The sequence below is a fragment of the Lithobates pipiens genome, unplaced genomic scaffold, assembly GCF_037356315.1.
Source record: "Lithobates pipiens isolate NorthernLeopardFrog02 unplaced genomic scaffold, aLitPip1_a1.2 Scaffold_27, whole genome shotgun sequence".
In the NCBI taxonomy this organism is placed as follows: Eukaryota; Metazoa; Chordata; class Amphibia; order Anura; family Ranidae; genus Lithobates; species Lithobates pipiens.
This window is the reverse complement of record NW_027507788.1, coordinates 107,100,106-107,121,916: the sequence shown is the minus strand read 5'-3', so window position 1 is coordinate 107,121,916 and position 21,811 is coordinate 107,100,106. Positions and strand designations below refer to the sequence as shown.

Here is a 21,811-nt window from a genome sequence, read left to right as displayed (position 1 = left end):
ATAGCGCGGTATGCTAAAATCAAAACTGTCTCTTTTGGTTTGCACTTAATCAGTTTAACCACTTGTCTACTGGGCACAAATAGAGCTTTCTTTTGGTGGTATTTAATCACTGCTGGGTTTTTTTATTTTTTACAACAAAAAAAGAAAAGACTGAAAATTTTGAAAAGAAAATGTTTTTTAGGTTTTTTTCTGTCAGTAAATTTTGTACGGAATTTTTTGCCTTCACTGATGTGCAATGATGGGCACTGATAGGCTGAACTGGTGGGCATTGATGAGGAGGCACTTATAGGCACTGATGAGGAGGCAATATGCTGCACTTATGGGCACTTCTAGGTGGCACTGATGGGCACTGTTAGATGGCACTGGTGGGCACTGATAGGCAGCACTGATAGTCGGCATGTATAGGCGGTACTGATGGGCATTGATTAACAGCATTGATCAGCAGCACTGATTGCTAATGGGCACTGATTGCTGGCAATGGTGGGCACTGATTGGTGACACTGTATTGCTATATTGTAATCTGGACACTGATGATCAGTGCCCTGATTGCATTCCTAGATGTCTCCCTGCGGCTCTTTACAGAGATCGGAGTCATGTCGTGTCCTAGCAACATGGCATGGCCGTGATCTCCACTCTGTGCGCCCCCACGAGAGCGGCCGTTCTGAGACACTGTCATATGAAGGCGTCCCAGAACAAGAGCCGGACCGCCCCTCCTGACAGTGGGCGGGCGGCAAAGAGTTAAAGAGAAGCTTTAGGCTCCCCCTCAAAAATTGAAAGTCAGCAGCTTCAAATACTGTAGCTGCTGATTTTTACTATAACGAGGCTTACCTGTCCAGGGATCCAGCGATATCCACACCTGAGCCGATTTTTCAATAGGCTTCGGGTCCAGGCACTGGCATCTTAAGTAAGGGAGGCCGGCCTTGAGGTTTCACAGCCAGTTTCCTTCTGCTCAAGCACGAGCCATGCTGCATTTTGTTCTGTGGTCTTCTTGGACCTGCAATGTCTCCCAGAAGGCTGCGGGCAAAGGGGCCGAACCTCTGATTCAGATCACCACGGCACATCTAACCGCTAGTGGGTACTTGTCAAAACCAGGTACCCGCTCCCCCCAAAAAAGAGCTAAATGTGGCAGCGGAGGGGGGGAGGATGCACCCTTTTGGGTGAAGTTTCACTTTAAATAAGCACAAGTGAAAATCAAACTCTGTCCACCACCTAGGCACTGTCAGGGGGTCTCGCTCCTGCTATTAAATTATCAATTTGTTCTTTTATTTTACATTAGAGAATGCGGATAAGAAATGAGAACCAATCACTTTTGTTCAATAATGTATTGTACTGTTCACTATATCATTACCGGAATGCAACCTACAATTCAAACAATAAACTGTTATTCTTGGAATGTTGTTTCCAAGGCAAACGACTGCATGTTTTTTTCAGTAAAACACCTGTACTGGGACACGGATCTGTCAGTGGAATGTAATGGGAGTACACCAGCACAATGCACCTGCTTCTGCACTCCCCATTACTAAAGAATATCAGACCAAATTAGGAGAATGGAACGATGTTCTTTGATTAGTGTCATTTCTTTTTTTTTCATTCTTTTTTTAGTATTTGTCTAGCATTGAGAATTTACGTAGTGCTATATAAAAACAATATGTAAGAGGGACTTAAACGTATAGAAAAGATGGAATGCAAACACAGTGCTTGGGGCAGCGCAAAACGCATTTGAACACTCTTCAAACGCACGTAAAGCACGTGTCAAGTGCACATCAAGCACGCTTTAAGCATGCTTCAAATGCATGTAAACATGCAGTCAAAAATGTGCAGTTATGTGCCGTTTCTGGTGTAAATGAGCCCTAACGTTCCTGCGCTCCTTTGATGCTATTAAAGAGCCAGGGAGTGTAATGTCCAATCAGACGCATCAAAGTCGCACTCCAGGAATAGAACAGTAATATTTTCCTATTAGCCAAAACAAAACAAAAAAAAAACACGGAAAACACATCAAAAATGCATGTTCAAAAACACAAAAAAACGTTGAACCTAGCCTTAATAAAGGTAAGAAAAAAAAATTTGTGTTGGGCTGCCGCTTCCTGTTTCTCCAGGTGACATTATAAGACAATGGCCGTCATATGACTTATGATGATTGGTCACTGGACCCGCATTGTAAATAGGAAGATTTGCAGGTACTTAAATCTTTGCCCGCTTTTGGGCTACGATTATTTGAAAAGAAACCATCTGTCTACTAGTTGTTAATATACAACTACAACCTGTGGCAGACGAATAGTAATATTTTTGTCCTATTAATATGTAGTTGGATTTGGAAGGCAGATCCTCGGCTACATTGGGTAGTTGAGTCTGATTTTACCGAGTGACTTGCGGCTGAATTCCTGACATTGCTAACATAGGCAAGGTTGTCCTGAGTGCAAGACTGTTACCCGGAAACGTGATCTTCTTCAACTGAACCGTCATTTCTTTTGTCTTAGAAGTGAAAATAACCTTCTGTAGTTGAAGCTAAACTACGTTGTGGGTGCCAGTAAACTGTTCCTTCCAGGGCATACCATGAATTACAGGGCAACAGTGCTGGAATGCTGAAAACAGTAGGATTTCTAATTGAATGTGTCTGAAAGAACAGCCGGCATTGCTCATGTCAGACCATCCACTTCTCCCATTGAGTGTCAAATCCATCCTGAAAATGTCAAAAAGAGAAGCTGGTGCTCTGAACATGTTAGAAAGGTACGCTTTTCATAACAGTGCCATACACTTACTGGCCACTTTATTAGGTACATCTGTTCAATTGCTTGGTAATACAAATTGCTAATCAGCCAATCACATGGCAGCATTTAGGCTCTGTTCACACGAAGGCGTTTTTTTGGCGTTTTTCTGCTGTAAGTCTCAGCTCTAAAAAAAAAAAACAACAAGACAAATCCCATTCGTTCCAATGGCCCTGTTCACATCTGAGTGTTTTTGTCATCTGAAGCAAAACACCTGAAGCTCAAAAGTACAGACTCTTATTTTTTGGCAGATTACAGGCGTTTTCTGCTTTTTACATTAGTGACCTTTTGATCTGTACAAAATCGCGAAACTTTCTGCCTGAAAACAAAACACCTAGGTGTCAGCAGAACCTAAAGCCTCGTACACATGATCAGATTGTTGGCAAACAAAGCGTCAGACTTTTGTCCGAAGGGTGTGTGCCAGGATCTTGTCTTGTATACAAACGGTACACAATTGTCGAGCAACAAACCTGAACGTAGGGACGTACTTCAAGGAATTTCAGCTCTTGAGCCCCACCCTTTGGGCACCTTCTGCTAATGTCGTGTTTGGTGAGCATTGATTCCAAGCATGCATGTTTGTACCTTCAACTTTTGTGTGACGGATTTGTGTGTTTACACACAATAGGAAAATCTGACAACAGGCTGTTGTCCACCGAAAATTTACTAGCCTGCCATCCAACATTTGTTGGCGGAAAGTTGGAAAACAATTGTCTGATGGCGCGTACTAATGGTCAGATTTTAGGCTGCAGATTATAGGCTGCCATCACACAATTCCCTGCCGAAGATCCGATCGTGTGTACAAGGCTTAAGGCTGGATTCGCACTTATGCAGTTTTAGTGCTTTTTGTATTTTGCACATTTGCACTACAGTCGATTTAACATTTTGCAAATCTGCAAAATGCAAAAAGCACTAAAAATGCATAGGTGGGAATCTAGCCTAAGGCAGGCCATATACATGGGTCAAATTTTGAAAGAATTTTCTCTTTTGAAAATCATTATCGTTCGAAATTTGCAACATTAGTGACCTGCAGCAACAGCCAAATTTCGTGCGGCCATCGAACTTGAGAAATCAGGCATGTTGGAAATTCCTTGAAAAACAATTTTCTAATCCATTATTGGAGAATCATGTGAGAAATGTAATCGAAAAAGAAATGTGCGTGTGCAAGAAAAGAAAATTATTTTCTGTAGCAACAGGGGGTGAAATTAAAGGCTCGGTTGTTTGAATTTAAAAAATCAATGGTGGTGCCATCGGATCACAAAAGAAAGGATCAAAAGAAAATTCTTTTGAAATTTGACCATGTATGGCCAGACTTGGGCATCTAGACGTGGTGAAGATGACTTGCTGAATTTCAAACTGAGCATCAGAATGGGAAAGAAAGGGGATTTAAGTGACTTTGAACATGGCATGGTTGTTGGTGCCAGACGGACTGGTCTGAGTATTTCAAAAACTGACCATCTACTGGGATTTTCATGCACAACCATCTCTAGGCTTTACAGAGAGAGGTCCTGATAAAGAGAAAATATCCAGTGAGCAGTTGTGTGGACAAAAATGCCTTGTTGATTTCAGATGTGAGTGGGCAGACTGGTTTGAGATGATAGAGAGGCAACAGTAACTCAAATAACTACTCGTTACAACCAAGGTATGCAGAATACCATTTCTGAACGCACAAGACGCCAAACCTTGAAGCAGATGGTCTACACCAGTAGACCACACTGGGTGCCACTCCTGTCAGCTAAGAACAGGAAACTGAGGTTACAGTTTGCACAAGCTCCCTAAAATTGGACAATAGAAGAGCGGAAAAACATTGTCTGGTCTCGATTTCAGCTGCGACATTCAAATGGTAGAGTCAGAATTTTTAGCACAAATAACATGAAAGCATGGATCCATCCTTCCTTTTATACTCGTGTTCAGGTCAGTGGTGGTGGTGGTGTAATTGTGTGGGGGATATTTTCTTGGTATACTTTGGGCCCTTTCAACGCCACGGCCTACCTGAGTATTGTTGCTGACCATGTCCATCCCTTTATGACTACAATGTCCCCATCTTCTGATGGCTACTTCCAGCAGGATAATGCACCGTGTCACAATTTTTTTTTTATTGTGCATTTAAAAAAATAAAATAAAATTAGACATGCTATCTGCCAATAGAACTTGACCAAAAAGTGCAGTCTATGCATCCAAAAATATACCAAATCAAATCATTATTCAACTAAAAAAATGTCAAAGCAATAACTCCAAGGACAATAATAAATAACACGTTATCTCCTCCGATTCCGCAACATCTCTGGTCGACGAACGGTCGTTCAGAAATGAACTGAAAAACACAAAATGAAAAGCGTGAACTGAAAAGCGCTAAATGAAAAGCGTGAAAAGAAAAGTGCGAATCGACACTCACCAAACTTCTACTAACACAAAATTAGCAGAAGGAGACCAAAGGGTGACGCTAAAGAGCTGAAAAACCATGTAGTACATCTAGTATGTCACTAAGGTTGCGATTGTTGGTCAACAATTGTGTGGCCGTGTGTATGCAAGACAAGTTTGGGCCAACGTCCTTTGGACAAAATTCCACGGTTTTGTTGGCCAACAATCTGATCGTGTGTACGAGGCTTTAGGGATTAGTGATGGACGAACGTTTCGCCCGGCGGTCGTTTCGCGGCGAATTTCCGACTTTCGCCGTCCGCGGGTTCGAACGCCTTTTTCCGTCGTTCGCCCCGGCGGACTTACGTGTTTAATGTATACAAGAACTTTAACCTTTCGTGACACGTTTATCATGTGTTACAGGACAACCAATTGAGACATGACAGCTCATGGACACTTGGACATTCCCCCTAACCTATAAATACACCCGATCCGGTGGCCATTTTACATTCTTTCTTCTGTCACTGTAGGGAAAGGATCCTGTGTGGAGTAGGGACAGAGAAAACGCTAGCTATTTGGTACACAAAAGTTCTTTTCAGGACTGGTATAGGTGTTAGGTCAGCAGCCTGAGTTTCTTTTGTCAGTTTAGATAAAGGGACAGAGCGCTGTATGCTGCTATTTTAGGGACAGCTCAGCCAGATTAGTCTTTCTTCATCATCATCATCATCATCATCATTAGCTGTTACTATCAGGTCCACAAAAGAGCTGTTCCAGCTAATCGTTCCAGCCTACTCTTTTTTGCCAATTTGTATAGGGACAGGCAGGAAGCAGTGTGTCAGGCAGTGAGGATAATTTTAAAGACTTGCTGTTACTATTAGTTCCACAAAGGTTCTTTTCAGGACTGGTATCAGTGGTACGGTAATAGGCTTGTACACGTATAATATTCTTTCTTCCAAATATAGAAAGAATATTATACTTGACTGCTGCCCTTCTGCTGCAGTCTGCTAATCATTCACAACTCACTTGTTCCACAAAGCTCTTTATCAGGACTGGTAACTTGGTCTGTCTAGGGTGCTACGGTACATAGGCTTGGGTGCGGTACAGTCTGCTGTTCTGTAAGGACCGCTATCGGTCCACAATACATAGGGTTGCCGTGCACTACTGCTGACCGCTGCCCTATACTGCAGCAGTCCTTCAGCGGTATAGGGACTGACGCACAGTCTGCTAAACACTAATACACAACCTGCTTGGTCCACAAAAGTTCTTATAAGGACTGGTAACTTGGTATAGGGTGCTACGGTACATAGGCCTGAGTGCGTTACAGTCTGCTGTTCTGTAAGGACCGCTATCGGTCCACAATACATAGGGTTGCCGTGCACTACTGCTGACCGCTGCCCTATACTGCAGCAGTCCTTCAGCGGTATAGGGACTGACGCACAGTCTGCTAAACACTAACACACAACCTGCTTGGTCCACAAAAGTTTTTATAAGGACTGGTAACTTGGTATAGGGTGCTACGGTACATAGGCCTGAGTGCAGTACAGTCTGCTGTTCTGTAAGGACCGCTATCGGTCCACAATACATAGGGTTGCCGTGCACTACTGCTGACCGCTGCCCTATACTGCAGCAGTCCTTCATTGGTATAGGGACTGACGTACAGTCTGCTAATCACTAACACACAACCTGCTTGGTCCACAAAAGTTCTTATAAGGACTGGTAACTTGGTATAGGGTGCTACGGTACATAGGCCTGAGTGCGTTACAGTCTGCTGTTCTGTAAGGACCGCTATCGGTCCACAATACATAGGGTTGCCGTGCACTACTGCTGACCGCTGCCCTATACTGCAGCAGTCCTTCAGCGGTATAGGGACTGACGCACAGTCTGCTAAACACTAACACACAACCTGCTTGGTCCACAAAAGTTTTTATAAGGACTGGTAACTTGGTATAGGGTGCTACGGTACATAGGCCTGAGTGCAGTACAGTCTGCTGTTCTGTAAGGACCGCTATCGGTCCACAATACATAGGGTTGACGTGCACTACTGCTGACCGCTGCCCTATACTGCAGCAGTCCTTCAGCGGTATAGGGACTAAGAGTTTTGTCACAGGGTGATTTAAAAAATGACAGGCAGAGGAAGAGGCAGGCCCTTCCGCAGGGGTGGTAGGGGTAGGGCAGGAGCAACAGCCTTGAGCCAAAGTGGGAAGTTGCAGAAGGTGCGTTCAATTACTTTAAAGGACGCACCAGACTTGGTTGAGTGGCTCACTCAGCCTTATTCTTCTGCACCCTCCTCATCCTCTCGATCTGCACCCTCTTCTTCACTCTCTGCTATGTGCACCCCCAAAGACACTACCACCAACAACACCACCACCACCACATACCTTCCGCTTGAGTGCAAATGGGGGCCTTCATGCTCCAGTGTTTTAATAGGGACCCCCGTATAAAAAGCATGAGGGTCAAGGACCAGTACTGGGTGGCAACGTACTTAGATCCCCGGTACAAACACAAAATGGCGGAAATGTTACCGCCGTCGCAGAGGGCTGTCAGAATGCAGCACTTCCAGGCCTTGCTTCGAGAAATGCTGCATTCTGCTTTTGCGTGCGCTGGCAGAGGAGCAATTCCCACTCCCAGAGAAGGATTTGCGGGTACCAATCCAACAGCGCCTGCAAGAAGAGGCCGGTTTGAAGATGTGTTGGTGACTTCGGATATGAGGTCATTCTTTCAGCCGACCCATCGACAGGTGTCATCCGGATCCAGCATCAGGGAACGCCTAGACCGTCAGGTGTCCGACTACATTGGGTTAACGGCCGATGTGGACGCTCTGAGGAGTGATGAACCCCTAGACTACTGGGTGGGCAGGCTTGACCTCTGGCCAGAGCTTGCCCAATTTGCAATCGAACTGTTGGCTTGCCCCTCATCCAGTGTCCTGTCCAAAAGGACGTTCAGCGCAGCAGGGGGGATTGTGACCGATAAGCGTACTCGCCTAGCTCACGACAGTGTTAACTACCTCACATTTCTAAAAATGAATGAGGCATGGATCTCGGAGGAATTCAACACATGTGATCAGTAGACCATGTATATGTCTATAAACAATTTTTGGAATCAAGCACACAGACCTTCTTAATTCATTTGGCTCACTTCCCTGACCCAAAAAAGCACACCGTACTATATGCCCCTACCCTCCTCTTTGAAGAGGTTGAGCGGTGTCATATTTCTACTGGGGCTGCTTATTATGAGGGGTTCCCACCATCCCTGTGCTGTGCTGACTTCCTCCTGGGTGTTCTTATTATGAGGGGCTCCCACCATCCCTGTGCTGTGCTGACTTCCTCCTGGGGGTTCTTATTATGAGGGGATCACACCATCCCTGTGCTGTGCTGACTTCCTCCTGGGGCTGCTTACGGTGCTGCTGTCAGCGCTGTATGTCACGGAGCTGCTGTCAGCGCTGTATGTCACGGAGCTGCTGTCAGCGCTGTATGTCACGGAGCTGCTGTCAGCGCTGTATGTCACGGAGCTGCTGTCAGCGCTGTATGTCACGGAGCTGCTGTCAGCGCTGTATGTCACGGAGCTGCTGTCAGCGCTGTATGTCACGGAGCTGCTGTCAGCGCTGTATGTCACGGTGCTGCTGTCAGCGCTGTATGTCACGGAGCTGCTGTCAGCGCTGTATGTCACGGAGCTGCTGTCAGTGCTGTATGTCACGGAGCTGCTGTCAGCGCTGTATGTCACGGAGCTGCTGTCAGCGCTGTATGTCACGGAGCTGCTGTCAGCGCTGTATGTCACGGTGCTGCTGTCAGCGCTGTATGTCACGGAGCTGCTGTCAGCGCTGTATGTCACGGAGCTGCTGTCAGCGCTGTATGTCACGGAGCTGCTGTCAGCGCTGTATGTCACGGAGCTGCTGTCAGCGCTGTATGTCACGGAGCTGCTGTCAGCGCTGTATGTCACGGTGCTGATGTCAGTGCTCTGTATTACGGTGCTGCTGTCAGTGCTCTGTATCTCCTGCACCCTCTTGTTTGCCTACCCTGGTCCCTGACCTTCCCTCTCCTCCATTGCCTTCATTAGCTCCATAGTCCTGAATTGTCAGAACAATTTCCCAAATAAAAAAAAAATGCTTGTAGTTATCGATCCCAAATTCACCTCATACATGTATTATGCTATTGTCCAGGTGGTGGGACTACGTGCTACCCCCTAATAATTACCCCGTGGCCGCAAATTCGACCTAAAGGTTTGCGAAATTCGCCTCCCATTGAAGTCAATGGAGCCCGCGGCGAACGGTCGTTTTCGCGAACGTTTGTGTCCGTTCGCGTTTCGCGTTCGCGAAACGTCCCGTCGGAAGTTCGTCCATCACTATTAGGGATGTTGTGGAACAGGAGATGTGCAGCTGACAAATCTACAGAAAATGTGTGATGTTATCATGTCAAAATCTCTGAGGAATGTTTCCAACACCTTGTTGAATCTGTGCCACCAAGGATTAGGGCAGTTCTGAAGGCAAAAATGGGGCCCAACCCGTACAAGCAAGGTGTACCAAATAAAGTGGAAAGCGAGTATACATCTTCACTAGACTTTTGATTGGTTAGGCTGTTGTTATTAATTATTTCGGAGTTTTGGAGGATTTATAAGCTCCCTGTTTCTTGTGGGAAAATAGATAGCTTGTGTAAAGTGGTCATTAGTGACAGTGCTAATTATACAAATGAATGGTTCAGGTTTTATTGTGTTACATAGTACTTTCTGTAGCAGAGATGATTTAATTTATATTTACCTTTTAACTCAAATATTGGGTTACTTGGCTCTAGAGAATGTAATGTTACCCTTCGTTTTAGGTTTCTGTGTCTATTTGTTGAGGACCACGGGGACAGCAGTGTTTTTGCTCAGCCATGGGGAAAACAACTAATAATGTCAAATAGTGCAACCCAGAGCTCATTAAAATCGAAATAAAAATGAACAAGCCACGTGTTTTTTCATCCAGCCATCTGTTGGGCCTCTTGGGAATATATTTAATTAAGTAAAATAAATAGCATAAAATAAACGGATTTTTCCAACATATAAACCTAAATAAAATCTGATCATTTATATGTTGTTCTTTACACTTCCTATACTTACGTCTTGTCTTTGGTTCCCCTCCATGAGGCTGCTGTGATCCATGGCATGGTCTGTGGGCAACTCTGTGACTGTGAACTGATTTTTTCCATTTCCTAATGCCAAGCTTTCCAGGCAGTCAAAGAGCAGTCAGGGACCACTAGGGCTTATATGAAGTTCACACACATAGGTCATTGTTATACGAGGGAACACGTACTTCCTTAGCATGGGGAGACTGAGCTCGATTTTCCAACAGATTTCCATTTTTTTTTTTCCATAGACTGTATCTTACTTTCGTAACTGCTGTGGCACAACTGGCACACATTTACAAATGTTACTGTCCCTGCAATATCCTTTACTCTGTATTGTTATATTAAGTCACGGCACACTTTTTACGTAGCGGCAGCTAATATCATGCTGATTTCTACATATGTCAGCATGCATCAAACATTGATCTAATTGCAGCGATTAACCACTTGCCCTCCGGAAGGTTTTACCCCGTTCATGACCAGGGTATTTTTTTGCTATTCGGCATTTCACTAATTTACCTGAATTGTACAGCACTATATGGAAAATACATTTTACATCCTTTTTTTTTTTTTAACATATAGAGCGCTCGTTTGGTAATTCATCACCACTGTTTTTTTTATTTTTATCACATGTATGAAAATTTTTAAAAAAACAAACACTACTTTCTGTTCTAAAACCACATAAAAAAATCAAATATCTTCATAAATTTAGGCCAAAATGTATTTTGCTACATGTATTTGGTATATAAAAAAAAATACTAATAAGTGTATGTTAATTGGTTTGTGTGAAAGTTAAAGCATCTACAAACAATGGTATTTATGCTGAAAGCAGTTCTTCACCCTAAAGGGGAAGTTCCGCTAGTATTGTCCCTCCCCCCCTCCGGTGCCACAATCGGCACCTTTCGGGGGGGAGGGGGGTGCAGTTACCTGGATAATCCAGGTATCTGCACCCACTTCCGGCCAGACCGCCGCATGGCTCCGCCCACCCCCGCATGGCCCCCCCCCCCCCCGTTGTGTTCTGGGAAACACACAGTTCCCAGAGACACAGCGGGGGACCATAAGAGAAGCGCAGCGCAACTCGCGCATGCGCAGTAGGGAACCGGGCAGTGAAGCCCTCATGCTTCACTTCCCGATTCCCTGACAGAGGATGGCGGCGGTGGCTGCAGCGAGACGAGCGATCGCTCGTTATCTGCCGCCGACATCGCTGGAACCTGGGACAGGTAAGTGTGATATTATTAAAAGTCAGCAGCTGCAATATTAGTAGCTGCTGGCTTTTAATATTTTTTTTTAGGTGCAGCTCCTCTTTAAATTGGCACAGCTGTAGACACTATACTGTAATGGTTGTGATCAGCAACTTAAAGTGTGACTGTGAAAGTGTGGCGGGAAATCTGAGGCTAACAGACACTGGCTGGAAGGGTAACAAACGGACACTGATGTCACTAGTGACACTAATGGCCCGTGCAGATGATCCGAATATCATACGACAAATCGTACGACTTTTTTCGCTTAATAGTAGAAAGTAGAAATTGAATAGGTAACTAAAGTCACGAAAGTTCTCATACAGCAAAAAAAATAAATCAGAAAGGATGACGTGTTGTATTGTATTTTCGGACGATAAGTATACTGACTAAACGAAAAACGTACGATCTGGTACCATACGAGGAAAATTGACGTGCTTGTCCGATCAAATAATATCGGATGATCCGTCGTGATCGGCTCTCGAAAGTAGTGTACACACGATCCAAAAAACATACGATTCTTCCTGGGATGACAGCTTTTGTATGATATTCGGATCGTGTTTTCTGGCCCATGCTGCTAAACTCGTGCTGTGTCCAATCACAGCACGGGTCAGCAGGGGACGCACAACTCATAAGCAAGCAGGCAGCCTACATGTACATTGCCAAGCCTGAACCTGCTGCCCGCTTACAGTATATTTACTGTGAGTGGTCGGCAGGAGGTTAATTATTCCAGGTTTGTTCCTGGAACAGATTGGTACTCGTGGTTTTCAGTTTCAGGGTCTTGGCAATCTTCTTATAGCCTAGGCCATCTTTATGTAGAGTAGTAGTTCTTTTTTCAGACCCTCAGAGGGTTCTTTGCCAAGAGGTGCCATGTTGAACCTCCAGTGACCAGTATGAGAGAGTGAGAGCAATAACACCAAATTTAACACACCTGCACCCCATTCACACCTGAGACCTTGTAACACTAACGGACACATGACACCAGGGAGGGAAAATGGCTAATTGGGCCCAATTTGGACATTTTCACTTAGGGGTGTACTCACTTTTGTTGCCACTGGTTTAGACATTAATGGCTGTGTGTTGAGTTATTTTGAGGGGACAGCAAATTTACACTGTTATACAAGCTGTACACTCACTACTTTAAATTGTAGCAAAGTGTAATTTCTTCAGTGTTGTCACATGAAAAGATATAATAAAATATTTACAAAAATGTGAGGGGTGTACTCACTTTTGTGAGATACTGTAAATTGTAGTTGTGTCATGCCTATAGATATTTAAGTCACATAGTCTTAACAAGCAGTAAATGAGCTTTAAAAAAATAAATAAAAAATCACGGATTTCTGTGTCTGCAGGCATGCAGGAACAATTCATTCTTAACATCCACAGCAAAATTACTGACAAGGTTTAAAGAAGTTAAAGTTAATGAGTTTATAAGAAATAGACATCAACATTCACCCTTACACTGCAGCATCAGTGTGATGCTTCAGCTGTCCCACGTCAGCTCTAACACCGAGAACTGAGTGATCACATGACCGCAGATCGCTCAACTCTCTGCTCCAAGTGGAGAGCAGTGACTGTCAGTCAACGCTTTTAGCTCTTCTCCTCCAGCGCTCACAGGAGGTCTAGGCTGGAGATGGGGCAGGTGCAGTTGACCCTCAAACGCATGTTGGAAGGCAGATCTGGCTGATCAGATCCTTCCAGAGCCTGGAGCGACTATGCCCCATCAGCTAATAGTCCACTGTCAGCTGATGCTGGGTCACAGGAGAACAAAGGTAAGTGTGCTCCTGTGACCCACAAGAGAAGTATAGCCAAAAAAGTTTTGTCCATATTTGTTACTTCAACATTTTTATATTTCTGATACACAGTAGCTTTTGGAGCTGAAGTGGATAATGCAAAAAAGCCTTGCATATCTTTTTGTTCTTGTTCAGTCACAGATTTGGTCCTTGCATGCAAAGTACATGCAGCCAGCAGTGACAGTTTGTGAAATTCTTCAGTAGTTTTGCTCTGGCTTAATTAGACCACGCTTTACAAAGCTGTTGTTATTACTGCCCATGTCCAGTTACCCTTTTCCTTGCAATCCGCAGCCAATGCTTTTATGCCTTAAGTGCCTGAATAAAATTCAAATTTCTCTTTGAAGCACAGATGCCTGTGGTGTGAATTTCCCCAAATCGCTTTATTCACTTCCTCTTCTCTGGCATTGTGCAAAGGACCTGAGCTCATATCATAGGCATCTGTCTTATAAAATATGTCAATCTCCATTGTTATCTGTCTGCGCAGTAAAACCTGGTAATAAAGTAAGTCTTTTGAAGTTCTGCCATTCTGAATAGATATATTTACTGGACTGGAAGCTCAGCCTCTAAAGGGGGTAAATGTCTCGCTAATATTTACAAGAAAGCTTGGGCATAGACGAATGGTGGACTAGACATGTGTTTGTAATAAATGTACAGCCTTCCGCTTGGTGCTCATTTAAAAAAAAAAAACGCAAGCAGTTTTCAATAAAACATATGTGTATAATACTCTAAAATAAAATACATTTCAATTCTGCAAGAAAGTGGGCTGAAATGTTTGACGTATATGGTGATCTTGTCTCTTAACATGTTCTGACATTTTGATTTCTTGTATCTGTTTTATTAGGAACCTGACTGGCTTCCAAGATGTCATCTAGAAGTAAAGATGATGCTGAACGCTACCTTTTTGTGGATCGAAACCCTACGAGCATCACAGCAACACAGGCTGATTGGACAGCCAAGAAGCTAGTGTGGGTGCCCTCTGAAAAACATGGCTTTGAAGCAGCTAGCATCAAGGAGGAGCGAGGTGATGAAGCGGTGGTGGAGTTGGCGGAGAATGGTAAAAGAGTGTCTGTCAACAAGGATGACATTCAGAAGATGAATCCACCAAAGTTCACCAAGGTTGAGGATATGGCAGAGTTGACTTGTTTAAATGAAGCGTCTGTCCTTCACAATCTCAAAGATCGTTATTATTCTGGACTCATCTATGTAAGTAATACCCAAATATTTCTTTTTTTTTTTTTAACTAAAGATTCCCCTCAGCACAATAACACTAACCTTGATTATTGCATACAGATTGCATTATATCTGACACAAAAATATGCTTCACCCATCAAAAAAAAGGTGTATTATCTGGCTGGCAGTGTTCCTATATCCAGTGGTGGGGACCAGTCACTGCTACCTTCTGTCTGTGAGCAAGGTGACCGGTCTCCTTACTGCCTATGCTGCAGTTCCGGTGAATGAGCGGTGATATCATCAGGCAGAGACCAGGTGCGGGAGGTGGTGCGGTGCATACAAGCTATGCCTGCCCAGAAGCAGGAGGTGGTGCGGTGCATAAAATCTATGTCTGCCCGGTGCAGGAGATGGTGTGGTGCATACAAGCTATGCCTGCCAAGGAGCAGGGGGTGGAGCGGTGCATACAAGCTATGCCTGCCCAGGTACGGGGGGTGGTACATACAAGCTGTGTTTACTCAGGTGCGAGAGGTGGTGTGGTGCATACAAGCTATGCCTGTCCAGGTGCGAAGGTAGTGCGGTGCATACAGGCTATCCCTGCCCAGGGGCAGAAGGTAGTGTGGTGCATACAGGCTATCCCTGCCCAAATGCAGGAGCTGGTGCAGTGCATACAAGCTATGCCTGACCAGGTGAGGGAGGTAGTGTGGTGCATACATGCTATGCCTGCCAGGTGTGGGAGGTAGTGTGGTGCATACATGCTATGCCTGCCAGGTGTGGGAGGTAGTGTGGTGCATACATGCTATGCCTGCCAGGTGTGGGAGGTAGTGTGGTGCATACATGCTATGCCTGCCAGGTGCAGGAGGTGGTGCGGTGCGGTGCATACAAACTATGCTTTGCCCAGGTGCAGGTGGTAGTGTGGTGCATACAGGCTATGCCTGCTGGGTACAGGAGGGGGTGCAGTGCATACAAGCTATGCTTGCCCAGGTGTGGGAGGTAGTGTGGTGCATATAAGCTATACCTGCCAGGTGCAGGAGGTGGTGCAGTGCATATAAGTTATGCCTGCCCAGGTGTGGGAGGTGGTGCAGTTCATACAAGCTAGGCCTGTCCAGGTGTGGCAGGTGGTGCGATTCATACAAGCTATGCTTGCCCAGGTGTGGGAGGTGGTGCGGTTCATACAAGCTATGCTTGCCCAGGTGCGGGAGGTGGTGCGGTTCATACAAGCTATGCCTGCCCAGGTGCGGGAGGTGGTGCGGTTCATACAAGCTATGCTTGCCCAGGTGCGGGAGGTGGTGCAGTTCATACAAGCTATGCTTGCCCAGGTGTGGGAGGTGGTACGGTTCATACAAGCTATGCTTGCCCAGGTGCAGGAGGTAGTGTGGTTCATACAAGTTATGCTTGCCCAGGTGCAGGAGAGGGTGTGGTTCATACAAGCTATGCTTGCCCAGGTGCAGGAGGTAGTGTGGTTCATACATGCTATGCTTGCCCAGGTGCAGGAGGTAGTGTGGTTCATACAAGCTATTCTTGCCCAGGTGCAGGAGAGGGTGTGGTTCATACAAGCTATGCTTGCCCAGGTGCGGGAGGTGGTGCGGTTCATACAAGCTATGCTTGCCCAGGTGCAGGAGGTAGTGTAGTTCATATAAGCTATGCTTGCCCAGATGCAGGAGGTAGTGTGGTTCGTACAAGCTATGCTTGCCCAGGTGCAGGAGGTAGTGTGGTTCGTACAAGCTATGCTTGCCCAGGTGGAGGAGGTAGTGTGGTTCATACAATCTATGCTTGCCCAGGTGGAGGATGTAGTGTGGTTCATACAAGCTATGCTTGCCCAGGTGCAGGAGGTGGTTCAGTGCATACAAGCTATGCTTGCTCAGCACAACTCTACCACTCTGCCAATCTTTCAAATATTTCCCCACACCTCAGTGCCCATGGACCCTTCCTCTTGGTTCTAGCTACTAAATTAAAAAAACAGTCCTAGAACACTGAAAAACAAGCCCTTCAGCAAAGGAAGAGGAAGGTGAGGCCTTTATTTTAGCTGATGTCTGGAAATGAGCTTTAAAGAGTTTAGGTCAGCCTTTCACAAACCATGTTCCTCAGAACCATTGGGTTCCTTCAGAAGTTGTTAGAGGTTCCCTGAGCAATGAGCAATTTCTGCTTCTCAAAAAAATAACCACTAACAGCATTTTGTAGCTATCTGTAAGCGGTAAACCCTTCTCAATGATGGAAAGTGTAAGGCGCTTCATTCCCACTGACCATCACGCTAATGTACTGTGAGAGTTATATATAGTAATTATTCACAGGAGTCCATGAAGTCAATTAAAGGGTTCCTCCATGTTTCAAAGGTTGAGAAGGGTCATTTTAAGTTGTTATAATAGACTTCTGTTAAATATTTCTGCTGCAGTATTTAAAATCGCATTTCACTTTAACAAAAAACAGGCCACTGATCTACATGTTCCTGCACATACCTGCAACAGCTTTGCCCCTACTCTACTTGATTGCTGAGCCGTATGAATTGTACAAAAGCTTCAACACTTAGTATTGGAGCCTACTCGTTCCCTTTTTTACCATTCTTCACCCATACATTCCCAATAGACCATCACTGGCCAAATAGGAATGTGTTGGAGGCAATGGAGGAGCAGGCAAGGTTCAAGGCTTGGGCAGAGCAGGGGCACCGAATGCCTGTGCAGGAATGGGTGGACACTTTTTAGGTGCCTGCTTTACATAACCATCAGCAGCTTGTCTTTTGTTGTTCAGCTGAAAGAGTCACGTTCATTTTTCCTGGTCCATTTCCGGTATCTGATTCCCTCAGTTCTGGCAATAGAGCTTCAGAGCTTTTGATAATTAAGATCAAAAACAAATATTTGAAATGCGCTGTTAAACAGGGATTCACATACAGTACATGTGAGCGTTACTTCGAAATATGAAGATTTTTTTATATTTAAAAGGGGATTAATAAAAAGGAAAAAGTAAAGGAAATTCCTCTTTGATAACACTTTTTTAATTTTATTTAAAGCTGTAATGATTTCCAGACACACTCAATAAACAAAAACTTTAAGCATTTTATTATTAAAAAATAGAATAAAGAGGAGTACCCCCCCCCCCCCCCCCCCCCGAAAAAAAAAACTAAAAGTCAGCAGCTACAAATGCTGTAGCTGCTGACTTTTAATATAAGGACACTTACCTGTCCAGGGAGCCTGCGATCCAGTCCTCACCTGAGCAGATTCTTCAGTTAGTTTCAGGTGCAGGCGCCAGCATTTTAAGTAAGGGAAGCCTTGCGGCTTCACTTCACTACTGTTTCCTACTGCACATGCGTGAGCCGAATGGTCCCGCTTTGTGAATGGTCCTGCAGTGTTCTGGGATGTGTCCCAGAAGGCTACAGGGGGAAAGGAGAGGGGGCCAAACTTCTGCCCATGGCAATCTGCCTGGAAGTGGGAGCGGGTACCTGTCAAAACCAGATACCTGCCCCCCCCCCAAAAAAAAAGTGGCAAATGTAGCAGTGGAGGGGGGGGTGGGGGGGGGGTTAGATGCAAACAAGCAGAACGTGCCCTTTTGGGTGAAGTTTGGCTTTAATGTAGAAGTAAGGAAATTGTGGGATTTGGTAGCTGGTATCTGGCCAGGTCTTGAGATTTTTACAGGTTTGACCAATGATCAGGATTTCAGTGGAGATGACTAATCATTGAGATAAGTGATACGGCAGGGTTGTCTGCAGGTCCCGCATAGGCTTTTAGTAGTGTTTAGTGGCTTTTAATGGTAGTTAAAAAAAAAACACTGCCAGTGCGCCCAGGAGCAGCAGAGTTTGGGCAGAAAAAACTCTTAACGCTACTAGAGCTGCTAAAAGATTTATACTGGCCAATGAAATAAGTTAACGCCCAAGAGCTTCATGCCTGTAAAATCTTTAGACACATTTACAAGCATCAGGCTTTTTTGTTTCTGCAAAAATGCTGCTGGTTTCTATGAGAGCTAAATAAACATCCTCTGTGCATGAGGCCTAAAATGGCTCCTACCTCCCTCCTATCCCCAATGCTAACTACCCTGTATGCTTATACTTACCTATTGTCAGGGTGCTCCGGTCTGGTCATGTAATTGGCTTCCAGGGGCCGACTACAGGGGAGAGGAGGGACAGCACAACGGATGCCTCATGGGTGACGTCACCACCTAGGTATTCCATCCAATGTCAACGATCTCTTCCCCGAATCTGGGCGCTGGGGAGATCATGTGACCAGACTGGAGCACCCTGAGAATAGGTAGGTTTAAGCATCTTCCTTCTACAGTGCAGATGGAATAGGAATTAGAAGGGGGTGGGAGCCGCTTTAAGTTTAGTTAGATCTACACTTCCACGTTTGCTCTCAACCAAAATATTGTTATGGGGCTAGCAAATGAAAATTCCCAAAATACAAGCTTGTATGTTTGTTTGAGCATTTTTAATCCTTCTTCAGGCTGCTTTTTCCAAATGAAAAGTGCAAATGTTTGCTTGCTATACCCAGCTGCTAATATTCACCTTTCTAACTGAAAGTGAATATCAGGTTCCCCGGTAAACTCCATCAGCTTACACAGGACAAAGGGGTTGATTTACTAAAGGCAAATAGACTGTGCAAATTGCACTTGCTCCAGAGCTCAGTAAATTAGGTAAATCTTCACTTTGCATAGAATACCCAATCACATGCAAGGTAAAAAATAAATAAAAAACAGCATTTTTTGCTTGTACATGATTGGATGCTGGTAGTCAGCAGAGCCTCTGCTCATTTACTAAGCTCTGGTGCAACTGCATTTGCAGAATGCAATTGCACTTTGCAAAGTGCACAGTTTTACCTTTAGTAAATCAACCTGAAGGACTTTTTCCTCACCCCCATGTGAGAGCATTGGGTGCCTGAGCAGCCAATAGCAAGCCCCAGAACCATCATGTAAAAGGAATAGAAGTGAGGCATCTGCTGTCATATATTCAAATGTACAGAGTATTTTTCTTTATACCTGGAAGCTGAACAAAATAGAGGGGGGAGGGGAGTCAAGCATGTAAGAAGAATAGCAGTTCAAGTGAAATTAAAGGGAAAAATAATCACCTAAACTCTAACAGTCCAATGCCTGTGGGGTCCTCACTCCTGTGCATGCGCAGGAGTTTTGTCATCCTGACATACTAGCAGGGCACATGCCAAGCTCTGTGAACATTCTGGAGGGGATTGCGAACATGCAGGTAAGTATATTTTAATGCAGAAGAGGCATTGGGGTTGATTTGCTAAAACTGGAGAGCGCAAAATCTGGTACATGGTATCCAATCAGCTTCTAACTTCAGCTAGTCCAGTTAACCCTTAACAAAAAAACTGGAAGTGGATTGGTTCCTATACAGAGCTGCACCAGATTTATTACTCTTATGCCATGTACACACAGTCGGACTTTCCGGCGGAAAATGTGCGATCGGATCGTGTTGTCGGAAAATCTGACTTTTTCTGTTGGAATTTCCGACACATAAAGTTTGAGAGCTGGATCTAAAATTTTCCGACAACAAAATCTGATCGTTTACATTCTGATCGTGTGCAGACAATTCCGATGGACAAAGTGTCACGAATGCTCAGAATAAATTTCGAGACGAAAGCTATTGGCTACTGGCCTCTTTATAGTCCCGTCATATGTGGTTTACGTCACCTCGGTCTGAACGATCGGATTTTCCGACAACTTTTTGCGACCGTGTATATGCAAGACAAATTTGGGCCAAATTTTGTCGTCGGAATGTCCGACCGTGTGTACAGGGAATTAGGCCTCTTTCACACCAGCCGACCGAATGGGGCCACCTGTCTATTTTTCAGGCAGACCCAATTGGACCACCCATTGTTCTCTAGTCTATAGGGTGACAAATAGTCCGCTGACACCTGCTGGCATCTGATCCGGTCCACTAAAAACAGACAGATGGGGATACATTCACCATCCCTCCGTTGGATCAGATGGTAATCGGATAAAAATGGGCACGCAGTCCATTTCCATCTGACTGCCCCATAGAGGAGAGCGGGCTGTGTTGGTGTCATCCTACCATCCGCCTGCTCAGCAGGGATCAGCAGAAAGATCTACCGCGGAGCAGGTTGATCCGCTTGGATGGATCCGGCCTGTCTGAATGGGGCCTTAGGGTTTAGTAAATCAACCCAATTGTATGTGTCTTCTGCATGGCCTTTAGTTCCCTGTCCCATTGCCCTGCATGGACAAAGCACAGGTTCTTAATACAATATTAATCTACAACTACAAATCCCATGAGACACTGCAAGACTTAGGCATAGGCCAGGGTTATGCAATTAGCGGACCTCCAGCTGTTGCAGAACTACAATTCCCATGAGGCATAGCAAGACTGACAGCCACAAGCATGACACCCAGTGGCAGAGGCATGATGGGACTTGTAGTTTTGCAACAGCTGGAGGTCCGCTAATTGTATATCCCTGGCATAGGCATTACTCCTGTATCCAGAGGCACGATAGGATTTGTAGTTTGGCCTCAGCTGAAGTGTGGAGGGTTGCCTATCCCTAATACCTGCACTTCTTTATAGCGTTGAGTTCCCATCTGTAATGTTACATGGCAGAGACTAATGTCATCAGAGCTGATGCTTCATTAATCCTGTCATTTCCTCTGCTTTCCACATTCCAGTACAAGGCTTGGTAGACCTGCTTTCTGATGACCTCATGAAAGTATTGTATCCCATAGACAGGTGGAAGCCTGCCCAGACTTGTACTTCAAGCAGGTGGATTAACTTGCTGCCGTCTCTCTGATACTATGGAATGGAATGAGCTTGTCCAGAAAACAGGATCTCAAATAACACCTGCACTAGAACCCCAGGTCTCAGCTCTGTGATGTGAGACCTGCAGATTACTACACATTCATGACGTGTATTTTTCTTAGATCAGAATTTTTAGATCAAATTTTATTTAGATCAAAATGAGAATCATTTTAAATTTTGCACTAAAAAAATGAAAAGTTCCATGCACCAGTGTAGCTAGGAATTGCCTTCTTTATGCACTTGAGTCCCTGGTGTCTGGTCTCTGAGTCTATCGGGGTTACTGCTGGAACCACCAACTGTCACTGATGTCTGTATGCTATAGCGTGCTCTTTGTGGATCCATTCACATTATGGCTATATGCAGGAGAACTTGCTACACATTATTGTACTGTGGTTATGGAGTGCAGTGCATTGCAATGCTATAAGGCTCCATTCACACTGAAGCTGATAAACTGAAGTTTTTGGGAGTTTGGGCATTTTTTTTAATAGCCCTTAAACTTCCCTCTATGCTATCCTATGGGGAGTTTATGGGCTGTTATCTGAACACCCTTCATTCAACATCAGTCTTAAAACCTCCAGACGCCGGTAAAAGCTGTTAAACGCGGTTTAACACTCTATACAGAGCGTTAAGCCTCATCAGGCTTTTCTCTGCCTCT

General features: G+C 44.8%; 1 protein-coding gene across 7 annotated transcripts in view; it reads left to right on the top strand.

Moving 5' to 3' along the window:
- The window catches only part of LOC143934056 (myosin-10-like), a 297,595-nt gene that overhangs the window by 147,725 nt on the left and 128,059 nt on the right, over positions 1-21,811 (top strand). For all 7 annotated transcript variants that reach the window (XM_077457325.1, XM_077457329.1, XM_077457326.1 and 4 more), the window contains exon 2: positions 14,089-14,450. In XM_077457325.1, coding sequence (XP_077313451.1) covers positions 14,109-14,450 — 342 coding nt within the window. In that variant the 5' untranslated portion in view covers positions 14,089-14,108. The remainder of the gene's footprint in view (positions 1-14,088; positions 14,451-21,811) is intronic.